Genomic DNA, 23,905 nt, shown 5'->3' with positions numbered 1-23,905 from the left:
TAGCAGCCGTGTGGTTCCGGACTGAAGCGCCTAGAACCGCTCGGCCACAGCGGCCGGTGTCACATCTAAATGCTACACAAATCTGCGTGTTGCACGGTTCGACCAGATGGCCAAATGGAGACCCACAATGAGGCCCCTTTCAAATTTTCTCAGATGCTGATAACGCTGTCTCACACAAGTCGCCTCATCTCTGTGTCCTTAACAGCCCCGGTAACAAAACTAAACACGAACAATACTAATGCACTCCGGATGTCATTCTACCTGTCACAGAGAATTGTAACCAATCATTTACATACCCACCGAGATGTATACATGTACAACGTTATGTTGACATTAGATCATGTGTTCTCGGTGCTTCACTTCTGTCAGGCAATGTAGATTCGTAGTTCTTTGTCCTTCATTGTTTTATTACACTAAATGGCCAAAGAAACATATCGTGTAGGGACCCCGCGAGCACGCAGAAGTGCCGCAACACGACGTGGCATGGAATCGACTAATGTCTGAAGTAGTGCTGGAGCGAAATGACACAATGAATCCTGCAGGGTTGTCCATAAATTCGTAAGAGTACGAGGGGGTGGAGATCTCTTCTGAACAGCGCGTTGCAAGGCATCCCAGATATGCTGAATAATTTTCATATCTGGGGAATCTGGTGCCCAGCGGAAGTGTTTAAATTGAAAAAAGTGTTCCTGGAGCCACTCTGTAGCAATCCTGGACGTGTGGGGTATCGCATTGTCTTGCTGGAATTGCCCAAGTCCGTCGGAATGCACAATCGACATGAATGGATGCAGGTGATCGCACGTGTCACCTGTCAGAGTCGTATCTAGACGCATCAGGCGTCCCGTATCATTAGAACTGCACACGCCCCACATCATCACAGAGCCTCCACCAGCTTGAACAGTCCCCTGCTGACATGCAGGGACCCTGGATTCACGAGGTTGTCTCCATACCTGTACACGACCATCCGCTCGATACAATTTGCAACGAGACTCGTCCAACCAGGCAATATGTTTCCAGTCATAAACAGTCCAGGCGAGGCGTAAATCTTTGTGTCGTGCAGTCATCAAGGGTACAAGAGAGGGCCCATATCGATGCTGTTTCGTTGAATGGTTCGCACGCTAACACTTGTTGATGGCTCAGCATTGAAATCTGCAGCAATTTGCGGAAGGCTTGCATTCCTGTCACGTTGAACGATTCTCGTCAGCCATCGTTGGCCCCCTTCTTGCAGGACCTTTCTCCGGCCACAGTGATGTCGGAGATTTGATGTTTTTCCGGATTCTTGATATTCGGTACACTCGCGAATTAGTCGTACAGGAAAATCCCCACTTCATCGCTACCTCGGAGATGCTGTGTCCCATCGCTCGTCCGCTCATTATATTACCACGTTCAAACTCACTTAAATCTTGATAATCTATAATTGTAGCAGCAATAACAGATCTAACAACTGCGCCAGACACCTGTTGTCTTATATAGGCGTTGCCGACCGCAGCACCGGATTCCGCCGGTTTACATATCTCTTTATTTGAATACGCACGCCTATACCAGTTTTCTTGGCTCTTCCGTGTATATTTCCATATAAATTCATCTCGCGGCTGACAATACCAACGTCGATTAAAAAATCAAGATAACTGAGGATCCCGTGATCACACTTAAAGCTCAACAGCGCGCTGCACAAATTTTAAACTCCGGTTAGCAAATCGCGTTCAGCTAACCGACAATTTGGCCGTGGTTAATCCCTGTGTTACAAAGGAAAGCGCCTAAACTGATACACTTTTAGAGCTGGTCGGCTGAATTTCGAAAATTTTGGAATGCAAAAAACTGACAGGTGTAGTTTTAGGGAGAAACTGGAGAATACTGCACTGTCATGCACAGAGCCAGGCCAGTGAACCACAATATTTCGTATTATTAAATTGTGGTCACTGCTGCATTTAAACGAAAAATATTATTTTCTACTCCGGAAAAGTTCTTTATTGTATCCCCCAGGAGACTGAATCTTTACATGAGTACAATCCACTGTGTCAGTGACTCCAGTACGCTGAAACCATCCATCACAGAGTGTAATTCTGTTCGTAAAAGAAATTTCACGTATTTTGGGGACATTGCTGCTGTAATCCCCAATACATCACATTCCCATAATCTACGAAAGGATTTCCCGTTTCCATAAGTACACCAATAAGGTTGCGGCGACGATTTACATAGTCAAGACATAACATTTCTTCATCTTCTATACCATCTAAAACATCAAAACTGCTATCTTCATATGGTACATGTTTATTTTAACCGCGATCAATTCAAGATAAACGATCCTCTGACCTTGGTCAACTAAAACTGCGATCAGCTCCCTCATTTAACTTTGAGCGATGTTGGTGGAATCGAATTTTGTGTTGACCAGTGTTAATTGTCGAGTCAACCACGGTTAATTTTCAAATGATGTTGGTGTAGTCAGCTCTCAGTGTAAAAAGTAAGAAACAGAATGTGACTTAAAACTAGGAGCCAGTGGTTCAACGTTGCGTTGATTATGCTGGGAATCATTCTCATAGTGTTACTGTGCCGTGTATGTGTCTTTGTTGTATGCTGGCTGTTAACGCTAATCAGAGGCACAGTATTTGGCCATACAGAAGGCAAGTTCCAAAGCACAGGAGCGAAACGCAGCCATGATATACCTCAAAGTTTTCGGGTGGCGTTGTTATTCGCCATCAGTTTGTTAGTAGTTTTTGATAATTGTTTCTTAAATACACGTTTCAGTCTAACACAATCCACAACGACTTCAGCTTCTGATTGTAGTGAAGACAGATGTATTCAAACGGTTTACTGAGTTTTCTTTTTATTAGGTTGTTAATTTTGTGTGATCTGGAAACCCCAGTCTTGAAGACACTGGCTTAGAATATCCATTTTCCGATTTATCTACACAGTCTGTGAACAATATGTTAGTAAATTTTCAGATAGTTCCAGAGATTTGTATGTTGTAGACAACACACAGCTATCAGAACACCCAAATTTTCTACAGTGTGTATCTGCCATGTCAGAAATTTACCGATACAGGGTTAAAAAAGTTGAGTCAGTACTTACCGTCGTCGCAAGCCATTGTTGAGATTCCTTGGATGACTAATATCACTGCCCATAACCACTTGAAAGCTTCCATTGCTAAATACATTGCTAATTAGATGGGGAGTTATTTTGTAAAAGATGTCTCGAAGAAGTCCATGTTATGCCTCCTCTCCAAACTGTATCGTAGGTTGCTGAGAGAGGGATGAATGCTGCAAATGTTTTAAGCTTTCTCTGAAATTCTGCTTCATTATAGATGATAAGGGAAAGTACTTGATTTGGCAATTAATTTGCAGTTAGTATGGTTAGATATTCGATATGGCTGCACTTCGTTTAGAATGCGTCGGTGGGATACTGAATCAAACGCTTCTTGAAAAATCTATAAACACCGAATCAACCTTGTTTCTTCTATCCATGGCACTGAGGATGTTGCGTATGACAGGCGTGGGATGGGTTAAGTTTGATGTATGTTTTCGGAAGCCATGTAGTTTTCCCTAGATACGGTTATTTTGTTACAGGTAGGATATTTTGTTTGAATTCAGAATATATTCTACGATTCTTCTACAGGTAGATATGAGTGAAATAGTTCGGCAGTTCTATTCATAAGTTCTATTTTCTTTTGTGGATATTCGGTTGAGCTGTGCTCTTTTATAATTACATTTTTATGCTTAAGAAATATGAGAAAAATTATGATCAATAGTGAATCTAATTTACCTGTAAACTGTCTTTAAACTATACGGCGACTCAGTATGGCCCCTGGCTTTAATGAATTTTAGCGATTTAAGCTGTCTTTCAACTCCACTACCATTTATTACTGTGTAACCCATAGTTGCATCGACACGGGTATTGATTTTCCTCTGCGAAGACAATTTTTAAGGCGGAATTCAACATTTCAGTTTTTAGTTTGTAAGTTTTCTTCTCGGAGTCACAGATAGCCTCAACACATGACCAAAATTTCTTGGGGTCGCTGGGGAGGTTTTGCGATAGTATTTTTAGCAACCGTAATTGTTGAAGACTTCACGCGTTACACCCACTGTAGCCGTGGGCGTTTAAATTAACATTTGCCTATCCGTGCATATATGCATTACATTGTAGGTTTTGTATAGCAGGCACTATTGCTCATGATGGTACCTGATATCTATATTTAAATCTACATACATACTCCGGAAGTCCGTTGGACAGTGCATAGGGATGGGTAATTTGTACCACTGTTATCCATTCCCCTTCCTACTCCATATTCAAATGGAGCATTGAAAAAAATAATTGCCTCTTTGCTCTGTACGATCCCTAATTTTCCTTACTTTAGCCTTAGGGGAAAAGAACGTCGGAGGTAACAGGGTCGTTATGCAGTTTGTTACAAATGCTGGTTCCTTAAACTACCTCAATAACGTTTCGCTAAAAGATCGTCTTCTCTCCAAGGATTCCTATATAAGGAGACGTATTATTTCCGTAACACACCCATACTGATAAAGCTCAGTAGTAATGAATCTACCAGCATGCTTCTGAATTGTTTCGAGGTCTCCCATTAATCCTACCGCGTGGGGATCCCAGACATCCGAGCAGTACTCAAAAATTGGTCTATCGAGCTATTTAAGCTGGTTTTAACCACCAATTCATTACTGTGTCAGTCACTGTTGCACTGCTTCGGGTACCGAATGATGACAACATTATTTCATGTTAGGGTCATATTTCTGTTTAGTTTGGTCATTTATTTGCTTGAACTGATTCTTTCATTGGTAACTATACTGGTTTATAAGCATTACACGATAGAAAAGTTAGGCATAACTATAATTCGAGAAGCAATAGATTTGTTTACACAAAAACGACTATGTTCGTTACGCTGTAATGCCGAATAGAACTACCACATACAAACCAGCGATTGTGCAGTAGGCTTCCGTATTTTTAAACAGTACACGACTACTTGCTTGAGAGTAGGAAGGAGCTGATGAAGTGTACATGACGCACAACATCTTGGATAGCCAACTTGATGACGTCGGATCGCGTGAGGAAACTCAGTCTGAGTGGCATTGACAGACTGTATTTAGCCCAAACTATGCTCACCCAGTGGCCTGTAGGTAATATGTTTCTAATCTGAGGTTGGGAAACGAGAAACTTAAGCCATGATTAACCAAAAGAACGACGTTCAACTAAAACTGGTATTTTCTGCTTCTCTGAAGGCTTGGGGCACAACCACATATCGACATTACTCAGTCTTTCTTGCAGCCACCAAAAGGGTGATATTTATTTTTGCATTTATTTCATCTAGAAAGAATAGATCCTTTGAGGTCTCTCTCTCTCTGTTTAAACTACCAAAATTCCTTAGTGAGGCAATATTACAATTACCATAGAACGTGAGGAATAAGTAATAGCAACAATAATAATAATAATAATAAAAAGTAAAGCAATAGATGTGCAGAATTTAAGACGTGCCAGTGTTATTAACATTAAGCTATCTCCTCATTATGTTCTTGTCGAATGTGAGTTGCGACATCAAGGGTCAAGGTGGAGAAGATGTCGATTGGTCAGAGGAAGAACGAGAAGTAATAGGCGAAGATTAGCACATGAGATGGAACGGAGGAAACAGAAATAGGAAGGAGTGGAAAGACCGTAGATAGTTTAAAATGGGAAAGGAATATTAGTTCGCTGTTGGGAAGAAGGAAACACTTGTGATATACTGAGAGGGAAGCTATGCCGGTGATAACAGCTCACCAAATGTCAGTACTCTCGGAGTAGCCTAACAACAAAGCTATTAATTTTTAACACCTCCTAAAATATTCTATAATGTAACTTGCAAAAATTTATATCTGAAATGACCTGTTTATGATGCCAATATAAAGTTACATAAATATAAACTGTAATGTTGAGCATATGTGTTGCCCCGATTCCACCCTCCACACTTTTTAATGTCGTATTTTGCTCTACTAAATTATACACTGAAATGTTGCACATGCCATACATCTTCTTCACTTACTTTAATATTTGCTCAATAGGAAATGAATGATATCTTTATATTTTTGTTTAATGGATACTCCTTGCATTATAAACAATCACATCGAGTGTAAAAGACATGTGTAAAATTCAAACTGACATTAAGAAGTGTGTCACAGTGAATTACTGACATTATGTGTGCTGTTTGCAATGCGAGAACCTCTGCATCATCCTGCATATACTTAAGCACCACAACAAATCATATCGCCATCCACTATAATATATGTAAATGAATACAACTGTTTAACTCGATATCTAAATAAACGTAGGCGCATTAGCGTTGTTTATTAATGAAACAACTGTTGACCAAAACATGTATGTAATTGTAAATGTTGGCAATGTGAAGATGGGCATGGTACCTGGAAGCCGGTTATGGCATTGAAACAAAGCATATTAAAAGCATTTGTATCTCATTGCGTTATTCATCAACAATCGTTAACTGCTGCGGAGTTCACAAGATCCACTATGTATAAAATAACAAATGTCGTTCAACTCTTATAGAGTTCATACAAATCATACGGTATTATTTGAAATTGGTGTTTCCACTCTGGGCTGTTGAAACATGTTGTAAAGTCGGACATGAATGTTTCGCCTGAATGTGTTTTCAAGGCGTATTTATGCCGTGCCTTGTATTTTATGCCTCAGTTTCATCACAGTCGAAACATAACCTTATGATTTATTGTAATTTGGTTGTTTTTTATTGATTTATTGAAACCAGTGCTGTTTCTCACGTCCATTCGTAGTGAAATAGTGTCACCAATTTGACCAAGGTCGCACAGACATGGCTAATTCTGATCGGAAAGGAAGTCCATCGATATCGATAGCAGGCGACATTGTGCAGGCAGTCGAGGAACTGATGGAATGATTCGCAGCAACCGCACATTTTCCAGCGATAAGGACGTACACACAGCGGTTCTTGTAAGCTGTGTGACCAAGAAGCGTATTTCTATCGTTGAAGAATAGAACAGTTGGCAAAATGTTGCGACCGTTGTTTGCAGGGGCTTTGTGACTCTGTTGAAAAATAGTGTCATGTACCTGCGTCACTTTGAAGTGTAGTGCAGTAGTCAGTTAAAGTTTCTTGGCCTAGCATATTAATATTTAACTTACTTTTTGAAGTTCCATAGAAGTTAAGATTGATTGGTTGTATACTCTCATGGACAATGGTACACGAAAATGTCACGTGCATTCTTCCCAGTTTTTTTTACCTCTTAACCCATGGCACTCTCAGATAGCACAGTGAATGAGATGCAAGGATAAACGCTGAAACGTTTCTTCCTCACTTAGACAGGTTATTTGAAATATGCATACTGCTTAACATGATCCGAAATAAAGAAAACGATGATAAAATAAACTTTTTTGGCTTTCAAATTAAGCAGATTTTATATTATATTTAAAATAATTTTATTCATTTTACTATGTAAGATACAGGCACTAAAAGATTATAGTATTTCAGTAAAACTTTTCTTGTCCTTATTAAATTTCAACGAACCCTCGATTTAATTCATTTTGAAGTTAGTGTGTTCTTATCCTTTAAATTAAAGCAATTCTCGTAGCTGTTAATGTATTAAATGCATGTATTTTAATTATGCCATTAGCGCTAATGCTTTGCCGTCAGCCATGTGTGGAGAGACAGGGTGAATTAAAGTCCGCTTTACAACAGGTTTTAGGGAAACTAGTGGCCGCAATAAAATAATCTCATATACGCACGTAGCGGCAATATTAAAAGTAGATTAGTAAATACTGCAGTTATGTGGATTAGTCTGTTAAATAACACTATACATAATACTGCTTTTAATTTCTTTTCATTTTGTTTCTGAAACTATTGTACGTCATAAACATGAAAGGTGCGCTCCGTGCACTAAAAATTCTACAGCCACCTCAACGATACTCTGAAATACGTTTTTTCGGTAGCCACACTTACCATAGTGGACTTCTAAGTATTTTTTTCTGTGCTTCCTAAAGGTTTTTATATAGACTAGAATGTAGCACCTGTGTTTATAGTGACAAAAAGGATTCAAACCCCACTTAGCTGGATCTGTCAATTGCATTTGAAGGACATAACACAACAGTAGAGGTTAAGAGAAGGTACACTCAGTAAATAAATGCAAAAGCACAAAATACTGCTGAATATGAAAATTGTCACGTAAGGAACACCACATATAAGGTACAAATTTAGAACAGAACCCCGCACTAGCCCTGGAGCGGATATAATTAAAGTATTCCGACAGGAGTCTAAATGAAATACGGCACATACAAGCATTATTCACCAATACGCAGTTAGATAAAGAATCGTAAAATATACTGGCTCACCAGAATTGTAACGTACGCTAGGAAACTGCCAAGGACTTGTCGAATACATGCCAAGCTCAGTCGTCCTGTATTACGTCACAAAGGTGGACCTCAACGCTATTACGTAGTTGGTGACGATGTTTGGCTCATCGGTGTATGATGGTAGTTACTGTGTAACAATGTGACAGACTTTCTCCATTAGAAACTTTATAATTTGAGAGTCTCGTCAGATACACTCAAAGGAGCAGCAGCAGATAATTTCTGCAGACTGAGGTCTTTCGCACCTTTCCGAGAAAAAACTAGAAACATCATTCATCTTGTCAATGATTCTCGACAATAGGCAAGAAATGCACTGCACATCTAGGAGCATCCTTTCGGAAGTCAGTGGCCGCATCTTCCTGTCTGCGTGAACTTCTCAACAACCAGACACGGTGCCTTAGCACGTTCTGATGAATCGCGCTACAGTACTGAAAGTAATTGGTACATGAGCCGTATACCGTAGCAGAGAACAACTCATTAATACAACACCAATACATTCTGGACACAAGGCTCTATGTTTTCAAACGTTGACAGTTATGACACCTGGTGACCTGACGGCGTTTATTGGAGGCTAGCTAATAAAATATCCAAATGCTACTGAGGCGTGCGGCTCCATATACTGCTACTTTTCTCCACAAAACATGGCTCCAATCAGGTTTAATATATGTCCCCAAATGGCTCTAAAATTGTTGACGACAGCTCTTATGAGATCCCTTTTGCGTCACACTGGAGATTTCATGTGAGGATTTCTTCTCCGCTGCCCACCCACTGAAATAAAAAAAGTGGAAAATCTATACCCACAATTGCAGAAAGAATGGTCAGGCACGTCTAAGGACACGATTCGCGACTTGAGCAGAATGCTCTGTAGCAATACTTCCCGTACAATATTTTCGAGCTCTTACTTGCTAATCCCAAATACAACTTAAATTACACTCTCAAATACAACTGAGTCTTAATGTATACCATGAACTTCCAGCCTGTGAGATATTAGAAATATTTCGTTACCAATAATAAAAGGTATAGAAATTTGGATATGCAGCAATGTAATACTTCAGTTTGTTATGCAGTCTTCTTTTATTTGTTTTTGTATGATGCTACATAATTTCTGAAGCCAAGCTCCCAACACTTCAGCGTTACGTTGATAAATTAAAGCTAGATTTTCGTGCTGCTGCATTTCGTTGTCTTCAAGTACTTGCTGATTCGTTGCCATCAAGTGCTCGATGACCAAACAAGTCTTCAGAAAGCCGCCACCAGTCCCCTCACAGAGAAATCGCATGCTCATCTTGTCTTACAATGCACTTACAGTGCCAGTAAACTTTCTTGACAATGGTGGGGTTATTGACTGAAAATGAGGGAAAAATTTATTTTTTCTTTTTGATTGGAAATTTGTAACATGCATTTATAAATTATACGTGAACTCTCTATCAAGCTATGTGGTTCATATATTTCCAGAAAATTTTAACTTGCGTTTCCGTATACTTGAACTTTTTGTTTACTATGGATGGAAGGTCTGTTACATTTACAGTATAAGGGGCGATCAAAAAGTTTCCATTCGAGGGCGTTACTGTAGTGTATATGTAACGTAGCACAGCTCCGATGCGGGTATATATGCACCGACATTTAGGCAAGGAATTTGTGTGGCTCTCATTCTTTCCGACGTGCGTGCGTTAAATGCGGAAACGTGACCTATGGCGACGTTATTATCAAATGCGTCCAGACAAGACCAACGCGATATTATTCTTTTCTTGTCTGTCGAAGGACAAACACTGACAGACATCCAACAGAGAATGAAGAATGTATACGGGGCAGCACATCTATCGAAAACCACTGTTGTGGAATGCGACAAGGGGTGCTGCTACTTCATGATAACGCACGCCCCCATATCGCGAATGACGTATCTCACAGGTTACGTCAACTCAAGTAGGAGATACTCGAGCACCCGCCCTAGTCCTTATCTCTCCCCATGCGATTACTACGCCTTCGGTCCCTTAAAAATGCCTTTAAGGGTCAACAATTCCTGTCGAACGAGGATGTGCAGCAGACAGTTACCCACTTTTTGACGCATCAGGACACGGTGTTCTACCAAATGGTTACCTTCAACCTGGTGCGTCGGTGGAATGATTGCCTCAATGCTCATGGCGCTTTTTCAAGACTGGCAACCGATTCTGGACTATAAGGCCTTCCAACTGAAACAATTTGATCGCCCCCTTACACGAAGCTAGAACAGTCATACAACAGAAGATGATTAGTCACTGATCGACACATGTCACGTCAGGAAAGTATTGTATAGTCCGGCGAGAGCAGAGTGTATGAAGTTCAAAACTGCCCATGGCTTTCGTTTTTAACATTACATCACCACTGAAAATACGTGCAGATAATCTGGTGGAGATTTTCTTCCCTATCTTCGTTCACAGAAGCACTACAGTAAAAATGGTCGAATACTAATTTGGTTTAAAGGCTGTATGCATGCACTCCGCAACGATTAGTAACTATACCAAAGGGAAAACTGTCTAAATCTTGAGGTTTTCAACGGAAAATCGGATATTTCGTGACGTTCCGCTCTGCGTCTGTACATTCAGCATTTGTTCTCCAATAATTCTATAGTATGCCATACAGTAATTAACAAGGTCAGTCCGAGGATGTTACGTGCGTATGGGCCACATGCGATACAAGAAACGAGTCAACATATGGCAAAGATAAGCAACGAAAGCGCCGCTAAGTTCTAGATAGGTAACCCGGCACGGTTTATCAGTTCGGCGGGTTGCGGCTGGATTTACTGGCAGGCGTCGTGTTGGCTTCCCTGAGGGGAAGGTGAATGCTCTTTATCTAACTTAAATTTATCGTTACCTTTAATAAAGTTATACACTGATTGTATTTGTCACTCTTTGTTCTCCCCAATTCAAGGTTATGATGCTCTGAACACCACCACAGTCTACTGAATGACTGCTGGCCTACTGGCAATACAACATTGCCACAACAGTGTTACTAGGTTGAAGTAGTCGGGTGTGCTGCAGGAAACGTTTGTGTATTATTAAGCTACTGTTTTTCTATCTAGAAGCTACCACATTACGATAAAGTTTTATAAATTAGTACGCAGATCTCCAAAAATCGAGGAAGTCGCAATCGGGAAGAGCTAGGATCAAATTAATGTCTAGCCATCCAGATTGAGGTTACCCGTGGTTTCTTTACATCTATGAAGATGAATGTTGCGATTTTTCCTTTCATAAGGAAAGGTCTATTTTTTCCTTATATTGTGCTTTCCAAGCTCCTGCTCTGTCTCTTACACTCTGTCCTTGGCGAGATGTTAAATCTTAATTCTCCTTTTCTATGCCCCCCTGCTTAGCTGGGTGGTAACGTGCTTGCCTCCCACGCAAGCGGGCCCGGGTTCGATTCGCGGCCGGGTTGGAGATTTTCTCCGCTTTTGGACTGGGTGTTGTGTTGTCCCCATCATCATTTCATCCTGATCTCCGGCGAGCCAATGTGGCGTCGAATGAAATAAGACTTGCACTTGGCGGTCGAACTCCCCCGAATGAGGCCTCCCGGCCAACGATGCCATACGCTCATTTCTATTTATTTCCTTTTCTACTTCTCAAGTCCTAAAACAGTTGCACTCAACCGGTTCCTCATAATTGAGTTTAAATCATACCTGAAGATCCCATGCACTATTTATAGAGAACTACCTCGTATTTGACACGAATGAAGTGAGAAACTGGCTAAGCTCTTGTTCACAGGGCCTTCGTCTCATTTATTTGGCGTGAGTTAATGAAACCACGTAAAGCTTAAATCAAAGTGGTGGAAGCAGGAAACGAATTCATTTGATCCCAACAATGGGGTCACCGTTGCACAACCCTTCGAGGCAAGCACTCCACTGACGCTCTTTTCAGCATTCACATCTCAAAATAGCAAAGTCCACAACGAACAAAAATTTTTGTCAAAAAATAGGGACTGACTTGTAAAAGTCCATCGTGGTGCACTTTAAAAGCCAATGTCTAGCAAAATATAGGTGTAAATGCAATCTAGGTAACCGAATCAGTGGCAGAACAGCTGTATCTGTCTCTAGATAATGAGACACAACCCGACTAGAACACTGTACAGCGCCATGTTTTCAGATTCCAACGACGACAGCACGAGATTATGTAAAACCCAATTCATCTTGTCGGTTGTAATCTGAGGGTTGAACGTTTTCGGATAACGACGTAAGTGTTACTGCACGAGTCGACTCCCGCGCGTATTCCTCTACCTTGTGAGACAGCAGCCTATTGCTCAGCTTCCTCCTCTTCTTCGTCGTCCACGTCGTCAGGGTGAGCCGGGATGCCTGCGCTGGCCATGAACTGCGTCGTCAGCTTCGCAATCGACATGGCAGCCTTGAATCTCGTCGTCGCTCTTAGCTTCTCTGCTTTCTTCTTCCACTGGAATAGAAAACCATTAACGTCAAAGAACTGTTTTCGTTAATTGTGCAGTTTGCATTTTTTTTCAGTTACGAAACCTGAATTCATCGTTCGTATATCACGTTATACGAGAATTCCTTGCGTTATGCATTTTCCGCTACCAACTCTGAAGAGTAATATACAGAAACATAGGGACAACAATGATACGAGGGTCAGTCAAATGAAAACCTTAAATATTTTTTAATATTATTTATTGTGCAGAAGTGGTACAAAGCTGTATCACTTTTCAACATAATCTCCCCCACGCTCAATGCAAGTTCAAATGGTTCAAAAGGCTCTGAGCACTATGGAACCTAACATCTGAGGTCATCAGTCCCCTAGAACCTAGAACTACGTAAACCTAACTAACCTATGGACATCAATGCAAGTCCTCTAGCGCTTACAAAGTGTATAAATTCCTTTAGAAAAAATTCTTTTGGTGGTCCGCGCTACCATTCATGCACCGCGTGGCGTACCTCTTCATCAGAACGGAACTTCTTTCCTCCCATTGCGTCTTTGAGTGGTCCAAACAGATGGAAATAATTTGGGGCAAGGTCTGATGAGTATGGTGGACGAGGAAGACACTCAAAATGCAGGTCTGGGATTGTCACAACTGTTGTACGGGCAATGTGGGGCATTGCGTTGTCATGTTGCAAAAGGACACCTGCTGACAGCAAATCCACGTCGCTTTGATTTGATTGCAGGCCGCAGATGATTTTTTAGGAGATCTGTGTATGATGCACTGGTGACAGTGGTCCCTCTAGGCATGTAATGATCCAAAATGACGCCTTTTTCGTCCCAAAAGAGAGTCAACATAACCTTCCCTGCTGATGGTTCTGTTCGAAACTTCTTTGTTTTGGTGATGAGGAATGGCGCCATTCCTTGTTCGCCATTCACAAGCATCAACACGTCGTTCTCTAAATTGAGGAGTCAGCTGACGTGGCACCCTTCTTGCAGACACTTTGTAAAACTGGAGCACATCATGAACAATATGGTGTGCTGACCCATGAATAATCTGTGAACATGCTGCAGTGTCATTCAGTGTCACTCGGCGGTTTTCCTTCACTATGGCTTCAACTGCTGCAATGTTCTGTGGAGTGACAACTTGTTGTGCCTGACCTGGACGAGGAACATCTTCCAATGAAGTCACACCATTTGCGAACTTCCTACTCCATTGGTAGACTTGCTGCTGTGACAAACATGCATCACCGTACTGAACCTTCATTCGTCGATGAATTTCATTAGGTTTCACACCATCACTACCCAAAAACCGAATAACAGAACGCTGTACTTCCCCGGTGCAAGTCGCAAGTGGCGCGGCCATCTTTATACTGATACTGTGACGGTGTGCATCTGCACTACGCTGCCACCTACAGGCCATTCTGCACACTGTTTGTAGCACTCTTACCAACTTACAGTATAACGGCGCGAAATTTCGATTTGTTATTACAAATTTAAGGTTTTCATTTGACTCACCCTCGTATAAGGTGTTCCAGATGAGGTGTTTTTGTCCGTAATTTATAAAATAGCAAGTGAAAGGAATATTTATTTAAGAGAGTAAACGTAGAAAAACCTTACTCTTATTGCGGAGTTATGAACATATAAGTAGATTTACTTGTAATAATAGATGACATATTGTCATCAGAGATGTTGAAACTGTATCGATTTTAATATGTTTTTTGTAACAGTCTCAGTCGATATTTGTCGCAGATTATAACTAGTTTCGATCACTTAATGATCGTCTTCAGATCTAAAAGAAAAAGTAAAACATTAATAAGTACCTAATAGGGAGTGCTGAAGAGTAACGCCTACGAATTTTTTATGTGAAAAATAATAAATAAAACAAATGTATTAACGTTCTACGTCCTTATTCTTCATCTCTACGTATTTATTTCTCAACACAGTCACCCTGGCGACGAACACATTTCTCCCAAAGATTGACCAGTTTGTTGATAATGTAGAATGCTTGGCTTTGTTGACGAAGCCATAGCCTTGCATCTACTTGCATCGCTTCATCACTATCAAACTGAAGTCCTCGAAGATGTTTTTTAAGTTTTGAATGCAGATGTAATTCGGATCGAACCAAGTCGGGGCTGTATAGTGGATGACCGATGACAGCGAACCCAAGACGTCGGATTGTCACTGCGCTCGTGTTTCGTCTGGAATTTCCATGGTGACCGAGAGGGTGCTCCATGTATAGACGAACTCTTCGAATATGAAACTCGATTACAGCACGCTCTTTCCCACGCACCGTCACTTGCGTTACACACCGCCATATTACACGCTACAATTTGTAGGTTACACGCTGCAATTCGCAGCCCTCTAGTGACAGAGGGCTGTAAATATGTAGACATGAAGGATAAAGATGCAGAATGTTAATAACGTTCGGTTTATTTAAAAAGCCTTAAGAATTTTCACGTAAAGCTTCGGAGGCATTATTTTCCAGCACGCCTTCGTATTTAAGTAGATAATATAGTCTGAAAATAATTAACTATAACAGAATTGTGACGACATTCAGCAGTGGAGGATTTTACTAATCCCACTGTGAGTCGCACAGATCCTTGTCATGGATGATGGTTCTGGCGGGGGGGGGGGGGGGGGGGAGGGGGAGGAGGGCAGGAAGGGGACTGGACAGGGAAATAATATTCTGTGGTGTCAACACGCAACATACATATTGTCTTAAGTAAACACTAAAATTAATTTAAAACTAATAATCGCTACAGATAAATGCACCTAAATTCATAAATGAGACATTTTGTAAAAATTCGCAATTGAATTAAAATATTGTACTAAAACGATGAGTGAACGCTGATTACATCTGACGATGTTTGAGGCGTGTGTTTCTGCTTGTGTACTTTGGGTTCAATCTGCCACACTGTCTAGAAGTGCGTAGCGCTACTATGAGGTCGTCTTTGTCCGAAGCTCGTAGTCGTGCGGTAGCGTTCTCGCTTCCCACGCCCGGATTCCCGGGTTCGATTCCCGGTGGGGTCAGGGATTTTCTCTGCCTCGTGATGACTGGGTGTTGTGTGATGTCCTTAGGTTAGTTAGGTTTAATTAGTTCTAAGTTCTAGGGGACTGATGACCATAGATGTTAAGTCCCATAGTGCTCAGAGCCATTTGAACCATTTTTTTGAGGTCGTCTTTTGCCGAGTGGGCTGCACGAATCATGGAGAGTTACAGCTTTCTGGGCCGTCTCAGTACGTCGTTAAAACTCTTTAATTACATGAAATTCTTGAAGCCACAATGGAGATTGACTATTTTAGTCAGTTCTTTGAGATGATGCCCATAGACTTCAAGTCCTTCCACGATGTTCATAAAACGTCCTCTACAGTTCAAGATGTGTCACTCTTGGTCTTACCGAACGTTTTTTTTTTTTTTTTTTTTTTTTTTTTTTTTTTTTTTTTTTTTTTTTTTTTTTTTTTTTTTTTTTGTTAGATGGTCCCGTAATGCTGTCTTACTATTTCGCAGTTAAGCGTGTTCTTCAAAGAGGGTCCCAAAAGTTCTACCAGTCTGATCTATATACTATTTAGGACAGTCGTTACATTTAATCTTACACACCACCTGTTGCACTAAATTTACAACTACACTTATTTGTGCTATGTTTTATTTAGAACTTCCCAACGAGTTGCACCCGAGCTATAACTTTTTAAGCATAATACTATTTTTCTATCATGTAGATGATGTATTTAAACCGTGTATAAATCAATTTAAATAAAATCTCCATTAATTTCAGATAGGTAGTATGAAACGTTCAACATTTTAAGACTGGCTGCAACACGCTGTTTTCAGATGGATCTTCTCGTCGAAGAACGTTAATTTATGGTAGATGTTCAAACGCGTGCCCAATTTCCTAAATGCACAATACAGTGTGACTTCTGAGCGACCAGTGGAGGGCATGTAAAGCCTCTGCTGTCACAGAGCTACAAGTTTCCTCGATGCATTGTTTTAAATTCAAATGGTTCAAATGGCTCTAAGCACTCTGGGGCTTAACATCTGAGGTCATCAGTCCCCTAGACTCAGAACTACGTAAACCAAACTAACCTAAGGACATCACACACATCCATGCCCAAGGCAGGATCGAACCTGCGACAGTAGCAGCCGTGTGGTTCCGGACTGAAGCGCCTAGAACCGCTCGGCCACAGCGGCCGGCCTTGTTTTAAGTCTTGTTCAGTTAAGAGTATAGAGTGTATACCTACACTGCCGTACAAGGCGGGTCAGGATACATAAACGAACAAGATTAGGTCTGCAACGGATATTAACGTGGAATAAACAAACTCCAGATGACTCCAAATAGCGCATTGGGAGCACTCGTCCCAACACATCACTTAAGTGAACATCCTAACTCCAGAACATACATGTGAGCACAGCCAATTATGCACAGCATGTTGCATACAGCCCAAAAGCTTTGAACGATTCTAGTTACCTACCCGAAACTGATATAAATTTGATTTATACTCTTTTTTACGGAATCGTTTTAAACATATCAGTTACATGACAGGGAAAAGAACCGGCCAAGTGCGGATGAACTCGGGAATTGCGGGTTCTACACACTGCACAAATTATGTCTATAGATAGTAATAATAATAATAATAACAATAATAATAATTTCGTGTGCCTCGGTGGCCTGGTGCAAGTCTTTCTACTGGATACCGCTTCGGCGATTTGCTCTACTGGATACCGCTTCGGCGAATTGCGTGTCCGTAAATTACCACACTTATCCGATCGGAGAAACGTGACCTACAGTTTAACGTAGAGAAAAAGGGGTCCAGACACACAGACAAATGGACAATAAACTGATGATACAAGGATCACGTTTTTACCAATTGCGGTACGGAATCCTAAAAATTACGTTCCATAAATTACTGTCTGGAAAATACATAAATAAACTATGTCCATAACTCCGCACAAATAGTAACGTTTCTTATGTTTATCTGTCTAAATAAATATTCCTTGCACTTATTATTTTGTAATTTGCAGAGGAAAACATTTAATCTGAGACACCTTACATACAGATACTGGGTGTACCAGAAATGTTGTGACCAACTTCGAGGGAGTTGTAGATGGTGTCTTGAGGAACAAATCGAGGAAACGTCACCCATCGAGGTTACAGAGCGTTGACATTATAGGCGCCAGCGCTTGCCTCTATGCTACCCCTTCGGCAGCAAACGTGACTCGGTACGCTGACGGAACGTCTCACAATGTTGCTTGTTATTCAGTGATCGCGACTAATTGCCACGATCGCCAGTATGGAGCTAGCTGCTGCATAGGCAAGCCTTGTCTTCTGTTGATGCGATGCTCTGTTGCCTTAGTGTATGACTGTTTCGAACATGGGTTTCCATCCGCTGTTTATTTTTCTCCTGTATACCAAAAAACATTGGAGATTTTAGATGGTTCCAGGAGTAAAAAAGACAGCGAATGGAAACCGTCATTCACCGAGGCAACAAAGCATAGGATTCATAGGTGACAAGGCCTATCGACGCAGCAGTTACTTCCATCTCGTCCAATGGCAATTGTGGCAATCAGTCGCGATCACTAGATAACGAGCAACATTGCGAGACATTCCGTCTACGGCCCGTCAACGTACAAAGTACGTTTGCTGCTGAAGGGGTAGCCTAGCGGCAGGCGCTGGCTTCTATAACTTCTACACTCTGTAGCGTCGTTGTATGATGTTCATGGACACGGGTTTCTATCCTCGATTTTTTCCACAAAACGCCCACTACAACCCCTCGAAATTTTTGCAACGTTTCCGGGACATCATGTACATACAGGGTGGTCAGAAACAGCCTGAAAAACTTGTGAGGGTGTTGTAGGGTAGGTTTTACTGCGAAGTAACTGTTAAGAAAAAAATTCAATACTTTGTGCCGTTTCCGAATTAATTAATATTGATGTTAGCCAATCAGGTCGTTGTGCAAGTAAATTCAAGCAGTCAGCCAGATACAATTAGTGTCAGTTGTTCTCATAGTGTACATGATAACTACTCAGCCTTTGGCTCGCATTTGATCCTTGCTACCGTACCATGTCCAGTTTGTGTATCGCTCTCTTGTTCGGTTTTAGGAAACAAATCGAAGAACACGTTTGGCGACATCGTCTCTGGCGGGCCGCTTGAATTTGCGCGCATAACGTCCTGAATGCGCATTAACTCGGAAACGGGGCAATGTATTGTATTTTTTTAGTAACAATTATTTCTCATTGCAGCCTACCCTACAGCACCATTATAAGCTTTTCAGACTGTTTCTGACCACCCTATCCGTGTACAAAATCATGTTATTCGAAGCAGCAGGACTGGACGAGAAGTACAGCAAAGAATAATTTGGCAATATAAAGATAGAACCTCCTCGTCGCGGGAGGGCAGAGTGGTGAGGAAGCTGACAACGTCGGCCTTGTCGGGGTCCGCTAGCGCCAGCGCAGAGACGCAGCCATCGACGGTGCCCAGCACGACGGCGCGTCCGTCTTCGGTGCTCTCGATCGCTGTCAGCTCCGCTTGCACACGGTAGTTAGCGATCATCTCAGCGTCTTGAGTCCTGCGTCACACCACACAAGCTTGTCACACCGAGCACATGATCCTGTCTACATTGAAAAAAGTCATAGTAGAGATATCAACAATAACGTGACGCTGCCAACCTTTCAGATAGGCATGGCATTACCTTACACGTTGTCAGTAAGTTGTATAAACTGTATTTGCCATCGTGTTATCAACCAAAACGTTTTTCAAAGCGATTGCTTCATACTCAGCTCCGACATAATAGGTCAGCGCAAAAAATTTTGAGACTGCGTTAATAAAAAGTAGAGATACAGTAAGATAGTGACTTTAAAGCTTCAGGTGACGTACATAACCTCTCACCACTTGAGTGCAACGCACAGAATGTTAATACAACCATGCGAAACTGTCAGAAAAATCCTCCTTTGTGACGTTGTTCAACCCACGCGTCACATAGGCTTGAATGTCCGTTATGTCGTAAAAGCGTTGACCATTCTGCGAATTTCTGAACTTTATCGTTTTTTGGTAATTTCATATTGATAATACTAAGTCTCGTCACCTGTGACGATCTTTCACATTAAAAAATTTTTCACATTTTTCATTTCAATGAAGTCGCGGCAAGTATCCACGAGTCGTTGTTATTATTCAGGAGTCAGGGTGTGAGGGACAAACGCTGCACATACTTTTCTCTTCTTCAAAACATTCTGGAGTATGTCTTGAACATTTGATTTAGAGATGCTGTTCCATTGCAATTTGTGGCACACTAGGGCTGCACATCCTTCGTAGATGTGACTGCTATGGTTGACTGTCTGCTGTCCATCAGAGGACCAAAAAGATCGTGATCTCTAGCCTTATCCTACAGGCTGAATGAAAATGGTGTAATCTTTGATCTGTGGCCAGTAAACACATGGTTGGTGTTGGATTCCTAGTCTTGCATACACACGTCAATAGGTACGGTATCAGGATGTGGGATGAGTTAAAAGCGGATGTTGCAGGTCTACGTCCAGATTTGTAGGATATGGTAAGAGGCGATGGAGAGAAATTACAGCGTGAGCCATCTAGAGAATTATAATGACTGGGAACTGAGGCTTCGTTCAATAATCTATGAAGTCTAGGAGCTCAGTAACAAGGGGCTAATCTACAAAGAGAGCCCCGCTTGGAAAGGAAAGGAATCTATCGTTTTCGGTGGAAGGGGGTTTCATGTTGTTTTTTTTTTCTCGGTCTTCTTATACTCATTTTCCTTTTGGTGTATAATTCAGCAATCTCTGTGGTTTTCAAGGAAGGAAGGAAGAGTAGTATTTAATGTCCCCTCGATCTATGTACAGGCATCCTCTGCAGATCCTGCCGTCTTCTATTACTTGTATGTACTTTACTAGGAAGTAATTCTCTTCCTATTGCCGCGTTGTTAGAGGCGCCATGTCAAAGATCGCGCGGCCCCACCCGCCGGAGGTTCGAGTCCTTCGGGCATGGGTGTGTGTGTTGTTCTTAGCATAAGTTATTCTAAGTAGTTGGTAAGTCTAGGGACCGATGACCTCCACAGTATGGTCCCTTAGGAATTCTCATATTTGAACATTTTTCTCTTCCTGTTTAATAGGGTATGTTCAAGGCTATCATTTAAGAATTTCATTTCTGCCGCTTTAATTCGGCGTTTGTCTTGTTCCATTTGTACTCTGCCTTCACATCCAAACATGAACTGTCACAGCATCTGTGTTGAATAATTTTATGCATTTTTAGAAACAATACTTCACACTACAGCAGAGTGTGCGCTACTGTGCGGACTGAGACACATTCGAAGCCTTGCCTTCAGCTGAAAGCTCCTTACTGACTGAGCCATCCTGGCACGCCCACGTCCCGCCTTCAATTGAAGCTGTGAAGGCGGATCGTGAGTCTGTAATATCCATATGTTAAAACCTGTACCTACACCGTCCGTCCAAAAATTCCAAGACTGTTTTTAGTACTGGCGTGTAAGCGACCTTAGCACAGTAACTACGGTGACAGCTGTAAATAAAAGATATGTTTTCGACCAGTCAGTTGTGAACGGCCAGTGTTAGACCTCCACATGTGTTCATCGGTAAAAAAGCCTTTGCCCTTTCATGCAACCTTCACTAGTCATGCCAAGGTAAGTTGCATGTGACATGCCCATGAGTATGTGACCAAAGAATCTCAATCGTACAGCAGATGTAAAGCCAATAAACATTTTTTACCAATGGAATGGATCGTTGTAGTGATGAAACAATTTATTTTTGGATCTATACGTTGCCAAAAAACGGAGCTTGAGCTGTGAGTATGACCATGAACTCGTTTATGGTTGGAATGGTCAAAAACTCTCCGTGACTACTATTTCATTTTAAGTAACAGATGGGCAAAACTGATGTACACTCGAGCTGTTGATTACTGGGCATGTACGTTCGGTTTTAAACACACATAGAAGAGAAGTGTGGCGTCTCCTCTTGAAACCCCATACTGCAAAACTATCTTATTATTCTTTACTGTTGCCCACTGTAGGTGATCTTTAAGAGTTCTATTGAAGCCTGGGGTTTTTGCTGCTCTATGGCAGAATTTGTGCACTAGATTTTATTTCTAGTCAAGATGTGTGAATTTTCTCTAAATCACCTGTCTATAACACTTCCTCTTTTTCAGAAAGCACCTCCCTAGCCATAACTAACCTACACGAGCCATGTGCCTATGCAAACGCGAAGGAATGACTTCCTTCAGTGACTGCTTACAAGAAAGTAGGTTTTTCGACCTATGTAGAATTGGGGAATGAGTAATTGTTATGGTGACTAAATGCTATTGAGGTTTTGATGTGATATTCAAAAGAAGTTGTCACAATCATAGGGACTGTGAGAAATGTAAGAGACAAATTCTGCTGGCAACGTACTTCAGAATTTCCACAAGTGCCATCAGATCCGCTAAATGCCATTCATCGTTAAGCATCATGCAGGTTTAAGTGCATAACAAAGTCTATATCCTATATGAGAGATATGTTGCAAGTTTCTCTTCAAGTGATAAAAGTATGTTGTATATAAAAATTCAAGCGAAATGTATCACTTACGTAAGCGCCGATTAATCCCATCCGTTTGAAGAAGTAACTAAATTACTGTATAGGAATTATAACTATCTGTGTTCTAAGTCAACCTCAATTTCCTATCCATGTTTAGCAGTAGGCCATTTAATTATCATCGCGGAAGGAAAAAAAGATTGTGATGCAATGTCACGTAGATGGTGAATACATATCAGACGGATGATGATGACGATGATGTTCAGCTTGTGGGCGCTCAGCTGCGCGGTCATCAATGCCAATTTTTACACAGTCCACTTCTTCCACTGTCATGAATAACGATGATGTTTAAATGATGAGGGCAACACAGATACCCAGTCCCCGGGCAGAGAAAATCCCTAACCCAGCCAAGAATCGAACCACGGGCCTCGTGATCCAGTATCAGATACCCTAGGCACTAGACCACGAGCTGCGGATGTAAGAGACGGATATTTTACGAAAAGGGCGGATATTGTATGGTATAGTAATGACTTTAGCTTACTATAAGAAGGTGTAATGCTTAAGCAAAAGAAACTCAGATATGTTAAATGAAAATAATGCTCTCACGGTATCTTGTCAGCAAAGGCAAATAGTTGTAGCATTATAAGGGATAGAAAACAAGCAATTTAGTAATATTGTCAAACGTACCACATGTCATTATTTTTTCACTTGAACTTTACGATCAAACGGGAGTAAATTTATATTTATAATCTCCTTTGTGTAATGGAGAAACTGATAATAATGTACAGAAAGTTTCATAAACTGAATCATTATAAATCATGTTGAAAATTCAGTCTAGTTTACAGTAATTGCACATAAGTGTCTAACCTCATAAATAATGTAATAATGCTCAATTTTCTATTTTTCCCGTTTGTGTACCCAGGAACAGACTATTGTTTCACGACGATTGGTGACGAAATTTTAGTCAAATATGAATTCGGTAATTGAGTCTCGTTTTTGTACTTCCGAATTTTACTGAACATAAACTACTTTCAGTTGAAACAAGACAGAAATATCTCAGAATTTAAGTTTTTCGATCCATGTACAGCACAGAAGCTGTAAGGAGAAATACTTTTTCTCTATTGAGTCTGTATTCACGTATACATATAAATCTAATGCTCACGAGCTCTTTCTCGTTGCCTGGCGCAAGACGCTTACTACCAATTTCATTGTGCCTCTTTCGAGTACTAATGTCATTCTGTACCTTTAGAGACCCATTAGAAGATGCACTATGGGAGAAAAGGACATCTGCTTCTCTCTACGTGCAACTGAAATTTTCAGCCTTAGTGTTGTTTAATTAAAGTTAGCAAGAAGCGATAGAATCGACTGGAAGACCTCTTCGAAACACTACTACACAAATCCACAGACAGTTCCATGTGAACAGCTCTGTTTTTCTTCCAGAGCTCCCCTTTAAGACCAATGAGCATCAGCGCGGCACTTCCGACTTGATTAAATCGATTCCTCGCGAATCGTGGAGAACATCCTGCGTTCCGCTCAATCTTCTCCGGCAATCTAACTTCCTTGGGGAACGTACTGTTGAGTTTATTCTCCAGATGAAACGTACTCTTCCAGAACACTTTCACCGACCTGCAACATGTCAAC

General features: G+C 41.2%; 1 protein-coding gene across 1 annotated transcript in view; it reads right to left on the bottom strand.

Annotated features, from left to right (window-relative positions):
- Positions 1-12,614: 12,614 nt before the first annotated feature.
- The window catches only part of LOC126470752 (NACHT and WD repeat domain-containing protein 2), a 312,185-nt gene continuing 300,894 nt past the window's right edge, over positions 12,615-23,905 (bottom strand). Inside the window, exons 28-29 of the mRNA XM_050098758.1 lie at positions 19,117-19,306; positions 12,615-12,767 (exon numbers count right to left, since the gene is read on the bottom strand). Coding sequence (XP_049954715.1) covers positions 12,615-12,767; positions 19,117-19,306 — 343 coding nt within the window. The remainder of the gene's footprint in view (positions 12,768-19,116; positions 19,307-23,905) is intronic.

The sequence above is a fragment of the Schistocerca serialis genome, chromosome 3 (genome assembly GCF_023864345.2).
Source record: "Schistocerca serialis cubense isolate TAMUIC-IGC-003099 chromosome 3, iqSchSeri2.2, whole genome shotgun sequence".
NCBI classification, from domain to species: Eukaryota; Metazoa; Arthropoda; class Insecta; order Orthoptera; family Acrididae; genus Schistocerca; species Schistocerca serialis.
Note: the sequence above shows the minus strand (reverse complement) of the source record. Positions and strands in the feature narration are given on the sequence as shown.